Source organism: Leuciscus leuciscus, assembly GCF_965113295.1.
Source record: "Leuciscus leuciscus genome assembly, chromosome: 12".
Classification (NCBI taxonomy): Eukaryota; Metazoa; Chordata; class Actinopteri; order Cypriniformes; family Leuciscidae; genus Leuciscus; species Leuciscus leuciscus.
Genome location: NC_138736.1, coordinates 4,949,077 through 4,961,958, shown reverse-complemented (window position 1 = coordinate 4,961,958; position 12,882 = coordinate 4,949,077). Strand labels below are relative to the sequence as shown.

General features: G+C 44.2%; 1 protein-coding gene across 3 annotated transcripts in view; it reads left to right on the top strand.

The window, feature by feature from the left end:
• kcnq4 (potassium voltage-gated channel subfamily Q member 4) overlaps positions 1–12,882 on the top strand; it is a 67,338-nt gene that overhangs the window by 28,468 nt on the left and 25,988 nt on the right. For all 3 annotated transcript variants that reach the window (XM_082185876.1, XM_082185875.1, XM_082185874.1), the window contains one exon: positions 5,996–6,086. In XM_082185876.1, coding sequence (XP_082042002.1) covers positions 5,996–6,086 — 91 coding nt within the window. The remainder of the gene's footprint in view (positions 1–5,995; positions 6,087–12,882) is intronic.

The following is a 12,882-nucleotide window of genomic DNA, read 5'->3' as shown; positions in this document are numbered from 1 at the left end:
TTGGGTGAGACCATATTTGACCCAAAATTGGGTTAACACAACCCAGCAGTTTTTAGAGTGTACAGTGCGAGAGAGACACACTGTCATTATTTCTGGGTTACAATAATTCAAATGATCACTGGCATAAAAGTTCGGATATAAACACTGATGTCTACTATATAGATCAAAATAAAGTAAATCCCCTTTTGAATTACTAACTTGATGCTTCAAATAAAGATTTTTTTAATTACAAGTGACTGTTAGAAAAATGTGTCATTGAATCATTCATTCAAGAGATTTGTTCAAAACGCTGATTCATCCAGTAATAAAACAAGTGAAGTCTTGATTCACTGATTCGAGTGAATCATTAAATCATTCATTCAAACTGATTTAAAAAAAAAAATATTTAGGCTCTTTAAATGAATTAAATAAATATATCTTTTTTTAAATAGCAGCAATTAACATAGTCAGAACTTCTAGTAAATTACATATTTTCTATAAAAAATAAATAATTAATTGATTTAGTTGTCTATTCAGAATCGTGGGAGAATCACAATCTCTATTTTAAACAAAAAATAATCATGATTCTCAATTTATCCAGAATCATGCAGCTCTAGTGAGTCACATGACACCTTCCACCCTTTCCAATTCCGAACATTTATCCTTCTTTCACCCTTAGCGTAGCTTAATGTTTAACTCTCTGTGCGTAACTGATACCTGGTCCATCAGCTTGCTGTGATTGAATTAGGGTCAGAGATGTGCAGATGTTTTGTGGCGTATACAGTCTACAGAGTCCAGCTCAGCAATGTGTAAATCCCTCACTATTCATCATCCCCCTCTGTTTACCCACATGGCCCATATCTATGTCCTCATGCTTTCATCTCGCTGGGGCTTTTATGGCATATTAACAGTCCAAGTGATGAATAAGTGAAGATTTAGTCTAATGAGGACCACAGCAGGTTCCTGTACAGCACTTCATCTTCATGTATTGGAGAGAATGAGAAGAACGAATCAGATCATGCTTCATTATTGCAAGGTTCATTTCATAACCCACATTCAATTTTGTGAAACTACAAAAGATGTTACTTTAAAGACATAAAGCCTTCTAAGATTTACCTGTGACTTATATTTCCTTGTGCCAAACCTGGATGGATACATTGTTTGAATCCTGTATGAAATGTCTGTTGCTGGGTAAATTGTTGGTTATAGTGGGAAGCTCTGGAATTTAAAACAAAAATAAATACAATTCTGTCATAATTTACTCATTTTGGGCCCTATTTTAACGATCTGAAACGCAAGTATCAAGCGCGAAACGCAAGTAACTTTGTGGGCGGATCTCGGTCGCTGTTGCTATTATACCGGCGGGATAAATGACTCTTGCGCCCGACGCAAATCTAAAATGTGTTGGTCTGAAGTAGCTTCATTACTCATAGGTGTGGTTTGGGCGTAACGTGAAATAAACCAATCAGAGCGTCATCTCACATTCCCTTTAAGAGCAGGAGCGCTTGTTCCATGGCGGATTGCTATTATAACGGCGGATTTGCCAGGAGCGCTTCACAGCCGAGGGGACCGACGTTCTCGTCAGGGCCGTAAAACACAGAGAAGTGACATTGGGGATGGGAGAAACCCACTAAAATTAGCTTCGGTTAAACAGGCGTATAATAATTTGGGTAAATGTGTAAGCTAGATTTATGCCTATTTTTTCACATCTTCATGGACACAACAATGATTTCCCTCATGTGTTAATATTTTTCCTTGTAATAATATATGGTTTTCTAAAAATGAGAACTGCTGCGTCTGTGTGTAGATGAGATAAGCAAAGTGCATGCGTTGTGCACACGCTACATTATGGCCAAGCATGCGCCCTTAAAATAGCATATTAATAACATGTGCAACGCGCCACTGACTTTAGACTCGGTTTTTCCTGGTCAGTGGCGGTATTGTTTTCTGAAACTGCAAAATAGCATCAGGGAACGTTTGCGCCGAAACACGCCTCCTCTTTTCGCTGAACCGCCCCCGGGAGCGCAAGTTCATTCCCTAATTTACAGACGTGCGTCTGTGGAGGGAAAAGTCCGCTGTGCGCGGGTGCAAAATAGGAATGATACATGCGTCGGTGTACAAAGTCAATTGCGCTGGGTGCAAGATAGGGCCCTTTATGTGTATGATCTTTTTCGACAAGCAGATCTAGTCGGAAAAGACCATTTACATTAACATTGCCATGTTCAATAACATATTAAAACTATCACTGTCATGATTGAACTGACATTTATCAACATATTAATAGCAATAAGCACTTGCTATAAAATGAGAGTATAAGTATTTGGCTAGTATTGGGCTGTGTGCGGAGTTTTGTTTTCTTTGGTATGTACTGAAAATAAAGAGTGTCCGTTGTTTTCTAACTGCTTTCTTCTTTTTTGTGTGTGTGTGTGTTTACAAGGTCCATTTGTTGCCTGTGCATTTGTTGGTTTCACGAGGTTATATATGATAAGCTTTTCTCCCCAAAAATCAAACTGGATCAATTGTCAACGCAGGCTGTTAAATCAGAGAATGGTATCGACATGATTTACAGCCGAATCATGTGCTTACCAGGAAACACACTCGTGGCACCGCATTGTTTTCTCCTCGTGAGACTGTCATTTTTGCTGATTTGAGGATTTGATTTCTGCTTTTGGCAGATTGACTTTGAGCTGGGAGGTTGGGTTCAGAACTTGCTTCTCAGCTGAAATGCTAGCCGCACATGGTCTTTTCATGCACTACTGTATCTTTTTTTACTGTGTTCATCGTTTTTTTTTTTTTATGGAAACCTATTGGGGGACGCTAAGCAGTGTCTGGGTTTCAGTGTGGTTTTTTTTTTTTTTTATGTTTGTTTAATGAGGGATCATTTTACCTACAGTACATTAGTTTGGCTCTAATCAGTCATACTCAGCAGAAACGGCGCAGGGATTAAATGACCTTTTAGTCTTCTGTGGTTTTCCAAAATATTATTTATGCATAAAGAATGTTAGAAGAGCACGTTTAAAACGAATTGACTAACATCTTCAGATCAGTGCCCTAATAGATCCCATAATCTGTGATATCTTTTTATAAAGCCTGTCAATCTATTCAAAATTTTATTCAAATTAGCTACATGAGTTAATTACAAGGTTAATTTTTCCAGATTAACTGCATAGTACAGGTCAAAAGTTTGGAAACATTACTATTTTTAATGTTTTTGAAAGAAGTTTCTTCTGCTCATCAAGCCTGCATTTATTTGATAAAAAATACAGATTTTTATTTTTTTTTATTGTGATATATTATTACAATTTAAAATAATTGGTTTTCAATTTATTATACTTTAAATTATCATTTATTTCTGTGATGCAAAGCTGAATTTTCAGGATCATTACTCCAGTCTATCACATGATCCTTTAGAAATCATTCTAATATGATTCATTATCAAAGTTGGAAACAGTTCTGCTGCTTAATATTTTTTCATATCCTGTGATACTTTTTTAGGATACTTTGATGAATAAAAAGTAAAAAAAATTATAAAAAAAATTAAAAGAAGCAAAAAAAAAAAAAAAAGAAATCTTTTGTAACAACAATATACACTGGTCAGTAATTTGGGGTCAGTAATTTTTTTTCTTTCTTTTTTTTTAAATAAATCAATACTTTTATTCAGCAAGGATGTGTTAAATTGATAAAAAGTGATAGTAAAGAAGATTTATATTATTAGAAAATATTTTTTTTATTTTGAATAAACGCAGTTCTTTTTAACCTTTTATTCATAAAATATATTAGGCAGCAGAACTGTGTCCAACACTCATAATAAATCAGAATATTAGAATGATTTCTAAAGGATCATGTGATAGACTGGAGTAATGATGCGGAAAATTCAGCTTTGCATCACAGAAATAAATTATTTTTTAAAGTATATTCAAATAGAAAACTATTATTTTAAGTTGTAATAATATTTCACAATATTACTGTTTTTTTCTGTATTTTTGATCAAATAAACGCAGCCTTGATAAGCATTAGAGACTTATTTCAAAAAAAAAAAAAAAACGTAATGTTTCCAATTTTTTGACCTGTAGCCTACTCTATATATATATATATCCTATATAAATATATAATTTGATCTTGTTTGCTTAAGGTCATACTTTTTCCTAGCACTTTGGACTTAAATTCTTGTGTACCAGAGACTGCAGACTTTCAGAAACTGTTTAAACGTAAAACTTTGGAAAATGCCTCCAGAAACCAAGTCCATTAAATGCGTTCGAAAAGTGTTTGTGCATGTTAAATTAGCACTAAAATCCATGTATTATTAATCCTGTTTGTTACTTTAAACCACAGGTGTTTCCACTCACCCATGATTTGTAAAATAGATTTGTTTTCCCCCATCCTACACACGAAGGCATGGATTACAGCTTCATCCGCGGCTTCTTTGCTGATGTTTTTATTTCTTGACACATTCTTTGGGAAGGTAAACACAGTAAACTTTGGGAAGTGTATTATTATCCTTGGCCTTTTCTAGGTGTGTCCAGCCTCTTCTGATGTCAGGTGCTAACCCTCTAACAGTAATGTATTTTGAGGAAGACGTTAACTGGTTGTCACCTATCTTTGTCTCCTTCCTCTTTTCCGAGTGAATAAGTGTACATCCGCTCATTACCGATCTGTCAGACTCATAAAATTTTTCACTCCTTAGAGTGTGTGCTATTAGCATCTACCCCATTTATATCAATAACTGACTGTGAGAAAGCCTCAGGAGTTGTATTTCAAACGTCCTTAAGGGCCTCATTAAGCAACAAGGTTCTGTTGTTGTGACTTTTTGGATCATCTCACATTTCCTCACAACCCTGAAGAAGGACACTGTTGCTCTTAACCGTCTCATTATGGCCAAGAGCACAGCTGAACAATTTCACACTGTCCTCCTGCAGTTAGATTGCAAAACCGCGACGTAATGCGAGGGAGGGACGGTCCGAGCCAGCGGGCCAGATGTGTCGGGTCTGGGTCCTTGTGGGATTTGGCCTCTTCCCCAGCAGCAGCTGCTCGCACGGAGCCGATCCGACTCCAGCAACTTCCCTGAGAACCGCGGGGCGAATCCAGCTTTTGTTTTGCGGCGCTTCAGCTGGGAGAACCTGGAACGATCCTGGTGCCCCAGTTCTTACAAAAGGGCCCCTTTTCCCAAAGATTCTTGAGTGCTCCCGAGAAATGGCAGGAAGTAGGGATGTAATCTCTGCTTTTATACACTCCATTTTGAGTGGGCATGCTGGGCTTTCTGTGACAGCAGTGATTAAGTGCATCTGTGTGGATAAGATACGTGCCAACTTGGATTATGGGGTGTCATTGTCATGGCGCCCAAGGCCAATATCCATCAGTACGTGTTGATCACATGTTTGTGTTTGAGTTTTTGGACAGTCTTTACTGTGTCATTGTGATACTGTTCAAAAGTTTGGGGTCAGCAAGATTTTTTTTAATGTTTTTGAAAGAAGTCTCTTATGCTCACCAATGCTATACATTTATTTGATCTAAAATACAGTGAAATATTATTACAGTTTAAAATACCTTTTTTTATGTGAATATATTTTATAATGTCATTTATTCCTGTGATCAAAGCTGAATTTTCAGCATCATTCCTCCAGTCTTCAGTGTCACGTGATCCTTCACTTTTTTTTCAGGATTCCTTGATGAATATAAAACATAATTTATTTTAAACAAATCTTTTGTAACATTTTCAATACCTTTCAAGTCACTTTTGATCAATTTAAAGCTTCCTTGCTGAATACATTTTCTTTAAAAAAATATATATTATTGACCGCAAACTTTTGAAATGTAGTGTGTTTTTGTTGTTTTTAATTTTTTTATTGTTTCCTGAGGTATCATGGTATAGATAAAAAAATAAATAAAATGAAATAAAATAACAATTCTAAAATCTGTGTTTTACATGATGACGTATGACCTGATAAAGACTAGAACTCACCCCAGATGTGTTTTGTATTTTGATCTATTAGTTTGTGTGTGTTTGTTTGTGTTTCAGTTTTCTCCTAGTGTTCAGCTGTCTGGTGCTTTCTGTTTTCTCCACCATTCCAGACCATCATAAATTTGCCAACGAAGCGCTCTTCATCCTGGTAAGGGGTTAAAAATCACACAAACTATACCTTAAACAGGCTAACAATACTAATCCCTCTGGAAGAGACTGACGTCATAATAATGCTGACACCACAAGAACATGCAGCGTCCCAAATCATTCACTAGCGACTATCCTTAGCGGTGACGTCAAAGGAAGGAGACTGCTTCATGCTTTTAAGACTCTCCCAAAAAACACCAGACACTGGTTAAACATGTGTGACTCTGGATCACAAAACTGGTTTTAACAAACCATACATCAATGGAAAGCTTATTTATTCAGTATTTCAAAAAATGTACCCATGTGACTGGTTTTGTGGTCCAGGGTCACATGTACCCAGCTAACAAAAATATGTTCTTGGAACGATTTGCTAACGTTCCCATTATGTTATGAAAATGTTATGATTTTTATTTTATTTTTTTTCGTTCAAAACATTTTTTCTTGGTTATGCATAAGGGAACAACATTCCATTTGATCATTTTGCAAACATTATGGGAATGTTACTTTTGAATGTTTACTAAACATTCTGGCACACGTATTAAAATGTTACACAAATGTCCAACTAAAACATTTCAGAAAACGTACTCGGTTACTAACGTAACCTCGGTTCTCTCTAGAGAGGAAACGAGTACTGCGTAAATCTTACGCTAGGGGAAAATCTCTTTTCCGCGAGATACTGAAGCCAAAAAATTATCCTTAATTTTGAAATAATGTAAAACGCGTTGCGGCAGCATGCAGACACAGGCGAGACGGCTTGTGCGCCTATTGGCTGCCCTGCGGCAACTGCAGCAGCCTATCGATAAGGCCCACTCGTGACGTCAGCTCCAATGGGGGCGCTTCGCGCCCAATACGTCACGTCCCGCCAGAATGGGCGTGGTCTAGGGCTATAAACATAGCTTCGAGAGGCTAGCTCACTGGTTTTTCATCGCCGAAGCGAACCAGAGCGTGTGCAGGCACGGCAAGATACGCAGTACTCGTTTCCTCTCTAGAGAGAACCGAGGTTACGTTAGTAACCGAGTACGTTCTCTTACGAGAGGTACTCTCGTACTGCGTAAATCTTACGCTAGGGGAAACAGTGTAAAACGCCGTGCATGCTAAGATCCAGCACCAAAGTCCCAAGGGCAAGTGCCCGGGCTCATATAGTACATGATCATAATGGACTCACAGAGAGCCCAGGAAAGAGTGGCTAGAATAGCATCATTCCTGTAATAATATAACATCTTATAAGGAGCAGTTATACTGATGATGTGTCGTACAGTCAGGGCGACCCCCGGCCTGGACTGACGAATATAGTGGGTCTTACACACTGCCCATAGAGCTGCGCGATCCAACAGCGAGCATTTGCTCAAGCAGTTTCAGTATTCTGGCCTGAACACATCAGGGCAGACAGTACCGATTTTCGACCGAAAGCAGCTTAGCCTGCAAGGCGGGAACCTCTAGGTTATAAAACCTTATAAATGTAGACGGGGAGGCCCAGCCTGCCGCCATACAGATATCTTGCAAGGCAATCCCACTAGACCAAGCCCACGACGAGGCCACGCCTCTCGTGGAGTGTGCTCTGACTCCAAATGGGCACTGTAAGCCCTTAGAGGTATAAGCCAGCGCTATAGCATCAACTATCCAACTGGATAGGCTCTGTTTCGACACGGCAAGTCCCTTAGAACGTCCGTAGAGTGAAAACAAAGAGCTGCTCTGTCTGTCTGAAAACAGACGTGCGAGACACATAAGCTCTTAATGCTCTGACTGGGCAAAGGAAGCTTGCGTCTCCTTCCTCGTCAGAGACCGGTAAGGCTGACAGGGAATGACCTGCGCCCTAAACGGTGTGTTGAGGGATTTTGGAACATAACCGTGCTTAGGTTTGAGTATAACTCTTGAGTCATTAGGCCCAAACTCCATACACGTCGCGCTTACTGAGAGCGCGTGTAAGTCCCCTGTGCGCTTCACTGAAGCGAGAGCCAGAAGAAACACTGTCTTGAAAGACAGGTGTTTAAGATCAATCGTCTGTAAAGGCTCGAATGGGTCACCTTTCATGGCTTCCAGCACTGTAGAAAGGTTCCATACAGGGACTGAGGGAGGCCTGGGAGGATTCAGTCTCTTAGCTCCTCTAAGGAAGACGATGACTAAATCGTTCCTTCCTACTGACTGACCCAGCGTTGTTTTTGAGAACGCTGCTATGGCCGCCACATACACTTTGAGCGTGGAAGGGGTCCTGCCCTTGTCCAACAGCTCTTGTAGGAAGGAGAGAACCTCCGTCACCCCACAGTCTAGGGGCGACACGCCACAAGCTGTGCATCAGCTGGAGAACACTGACCATTTCGAGGAATAGAGACGTCGCATAGACGGAGCTCTAGCCTGCGTGATCGTGTTTAACACTCCGCTTGGGGAGGTCAGCGGGTACCCGTTGATGGCCCAAACATGAAGGGACCACAGCTCTGGGCGCGGATGCCAAAACGAGCCCTTGGCCTGAGAGAGGAGGTCCCTCCTCACTGGCACTGGCCATGGGGCAGTGCTTGCTAGCTGCATCAGAACTGGGAACCAGGGTTGGTTTTTCCAGAACGGCGCTACGAGTAGCACTGAGCATCCTTCTCTGATCCGTTCTATCACCTGAGGCAGGAGAAAGACGGGAGGAAAGGCATAGAGCGGGCGGCGGGGCCATACGTGAGCCAGCGCGTCCCTGCTCTTGGAGAAAAATTCCAGACAGTGAGCGTTTTCTTGAGACGCGAACAGGTCTACTTCCGCTCTGCCGAATTTCTTCCACAGCAGCTGGACTGTCTGTGGGTGTAGAGGCCATTCGCCTGTCGGAACATTGTTTCTGGACAGTCTGTCCGGTCCTACGTTCAGGAGCCCTGGCACATGCGCTGCTCTCGGCGAGAGCAGGTTGCGCTGAGCCCACACCAGGAGGCGTTCTGTCAGCCTGTGCAGGTTTCGGGACCTGAGGCCGCCCTGGCGATTTATGTAGGACACCACTGACATGTTGTCCGAGCGGACCAGGACGTGGTGTCCTCGTATTTAGGGACAAAAACGCGTCAGTGTGTTGTCTACTGCCAACATTTCGAGGCAGTTTATGTGTAGAAGCTTCTCCCGTTCTGACCATTGGCCGAAGAACGGTCTGCCCTTGAGCAGTGCTCCCCATCCCAAGGTGGAGGCGTCCGTAGACACTACCTTCACACTCGAGGAAGTCCCCAGGCTAACACCTGATTGATACAAGTCGTTTGCTTTCCCAGGTTTCAGAGCTGCGATGCATTTCTGATTGACCTTGAGACGAAGCAGACCGGAAGCCCACGCTCGGCGCGGTACTCGCGCTTTCAGCCAGAACTGTAGCGGGCGCATGCGAAGCAAGCCCAACTGAAGTACTGATGATGCTGAGGCCATGAGACCTAGCATCCTTTGAAATTTCTTGAGCGGGACAGATGCGCCGCAGCGGAAAGAGCTCGCTGCGCGCTGAATGTCTAGTACGCGCTCTGGTGACAGTCGCGCTATCATAGACAGCGAGTCCAGTTCTGTGCCCAGAAAAGATATTATCTGTCTGGGAGACAGAGAACTCTTCGCCCAATTGACCCAGATTCTCGAGGTGATCGAGCAAAATGGTCCTGTGCTCTATGAGCACCGAGTGAGATTGAGCTAGAATCAGCCAATCGTCCAAGTAGTTCAATACTCGCATGCCCTGTAGTCTGAGGGGTGCGAGCGGCTAGAGACAAGCCGAACGGTAGGACTGAGCACTGATATGCCTGGCCCTCGAAGGCGAATCTCAAACGTCGCCTGTGACGTGACGCTATTTGTATTTGAAAATATGCGTCTTTCAGATCTATTGACACAAACCAATCTCCTCGGCGAATGTGCGTGAGGGTTTTTCTGGTCGTGAGCATTCCGAACTGTTGCTTCGCAAGCACTCTGTTCAGTTGCCTTAGATCTAGTATGGGTCTGAGACCCCCGTCTTTTTTCAGTACCAGGAAGTATCTGCTGTATAGCCCTCCTTCACTCTGAGCTTGAGATAAAGGCTCTATGGCCCCTTTGCTCAACAGTTTCAAAATTTCGGCTCGAAGTAGGTGGTGCTACTTCTGTTTTTACCGTAGCTTCGACGCGCGTCACATAGCGGCGAGGGCGTCGGCGAAACTGTAGCGAATAGCCTCTTTCTATAATGTCTAGCACCCACTTCAAAACCCCCGGGTAGCCTTGCCCATGCATCTGCACGAATGGCTAGGGGCTGAATGCGGAGCGCGCTCTGGTCGCTCAGCGACAGAGGGGCTTCGGTGTGCTGTAACATAAGCGTCGCGCTTCGAGGCAGGGGGCGCGCTGATAACGGCGGGCAGATTGCCCGCGCTCGACTCCTTTGCGGTGGTCAACCGAGAGGGGAGGGCTGGGCGAGTCCCGTAGGACCTGTCATGTCTATGTGTGAATGTGGGCGCGGGATAGCGGGCACATTTACAACACTGAGAGCATTGTTCGCCTGAGCAGAGCGAATGCACGTTGGTTTTGTTTTTACAGAAACCTTGAGATATGCGGAACGTAGTGTTTGTGGGCACTGGGCAGTGGGCACATTTACCACGTTTAATGCGCAATCGACCTGGGTCGATTTCATGTGCGCGAGCCCTGTGTGACGGGCTGTGTTTCTGTGTAGGAATTTCGTCTACATTCGTAACACCATCGGCCGTGGCCGGGACACCAGAAAATACACTCTTATGGGATTTATCTGGGTAGCCGTAAAAGCGGCGTTTGTGTGCAGGCAAGCGGGCTATTTCGCCGACTTGTTTACTGCAGAATACACTGGAACAGTCGCATTTACTGGAACTGAACGAGCGAGAAGTTGCCATAGAAACAGAAAGCGTCAACATGCTGGCGTTTGTTTGCAGGCGTGCGTGTATTACAGCAGGCTTGTTCACTGCAATATTGACATTTCCAGTCGTCTGAACTTCAGAGGCGGAAACCATAGAAACAGAGTTTGGGTGCAGGCGAACGGGTTGTACCACGCGCTCGTTGGCTGCAAAATACACATCTGCAGTCGCCTTTTCAGGGAACTGCCAGAGCGAGAATTGACGGCAAAAAGTGTGTTTTGCCGGTAGACCCGGGATTCGATCGCGGGTCTCTCGCGTGAAAATCTGACGATCTACCACTGGACCACAGAGGAAGACACATAGATATTCAGTAGCGCGAGTATTATCAAAGAGCGTCAACATGCTGGCGTTTGTTTGCAGGCGTGCGTGCAAAACAACAGGCTCGCTCACTGCAATATTGACATTTCCAGTCACCTGAACTTAAGAGGGGAATGAGAAATGTGTCAGGAGTGGAGGTCGGCCCGGCCGCAGCGGGGCTAAAAAACACCCTTTTCTCCTTTCGCCAGTGACGCACGGGAACCATAGAAACGGTGTTTGGGTGCAGGCGAGCGGGTTGTACAGCGCGCTCGTTGGCTGCAAAATGCACATCTGCAGTCGCCTTTCAGGGAACTGACAGAGCGAAGCATTGGCGGCATAATATATCTGCCGTTAGACCGGGATTCGAACCCCGGTCCCTCGTGTGAAAAACCTAAGATTCCGCCACTGAGCCACAGGGGGGGAACACAAAGGTGTATAGATGCATGAGCATATAAAAGAGCGTCAACATGCTTTCTTCGGCGTTTGCTTGCAAGCGTGCGTGTTACAACAGGCTCGTTTGCTGCAATATTGATATTTCCAGTCGCCTAATCAGGGAACTGAGTTGTCTTTTCGCCGGTGAGTGACGCGTGAATGGGGCGCAAGGGCAGGGTAGCTTTCTTGTAACGTAAAGAAAAACTAACCCCGATCGTCCGCTTCCAGCCTCCCTTGTGAACGGCGCAGTTTGCGCGGCTCGAACAGAGGGAGAGAGAAAGCTAGCCCCGTGACCGTCCGCTCCTGACATCCCCTGTGAACGGCGCGGTTTGCGCGGCTCGAACAGAGGGAGAGCAGGTATCATCCCCCAAGCAGGCAAGGCAAGCGGGCGCACCGGCGAGCTTTGCGGGTTGGGGGGGCGGAGGAGCAGTCTCGGAGAAGGATGCCAGGTGAGTCCTCAGAGTCACCAGGCAGTAACTGGCTCGCAGTGAGGGCGGTCGCCGTCAGCGAGCGCGAGCGCGAGAGCTGCGTGATCCTCAGGAAAGGGGCGTCTTGAAAAAGACGCCCGGCTCTTTTAGTGCAATGAGAGTGTGTGTCGCGGCGGCGAGCACACACACATACACAAAACACAGTAGCAGAGAAAGGATATAACGCCGGATAGCGCAGCAGGAAGGCGACTGAAGGCGGCGCGGCCAGCGGCTTCAGAGTGTCGACTCGTCCCGCTGAAAGGCTTTTTCAGACGGCGCGGCTTCTCTCCGGGTCCAGCGATGCGAGAGCTTCGCTGAAGAGATGAAAAATCAGTGAGCTAGCCTCTCGAAGCTATGTTTATAGCCCTAGACCACGCCCATTCTGGCGGGACGTGACGTATTGGGCGCGAAGCGCCCCCATTGGAGCTGACGTCACGAGTGGGCCTTATCGATAGGCTGCTGCAGTTGCCGCAGGGCAGCCAATAGGCGCACAAGCCGTCTCGCCTGTGTCTGCATGCTGCCGCAACGCGTTTTACATTATTTCAAAATTAAGGATAATTTTTTGGCTTCAGTATCTCGCGGAAAAGAGATTTTCCCCTAGCGTAAGATTTACGCAGTACGAGAGTACCTCTCGTAAGAGAACTCATTCCATGAACAATGTATAAATAATGGTTAACATCATTTGAGAACATCATTAAAGACTAGATAACTTGAACAAACGCTCTATTAACGTTACTGGAAGAACCTTGCTAAAGTTATGAGAATGTTC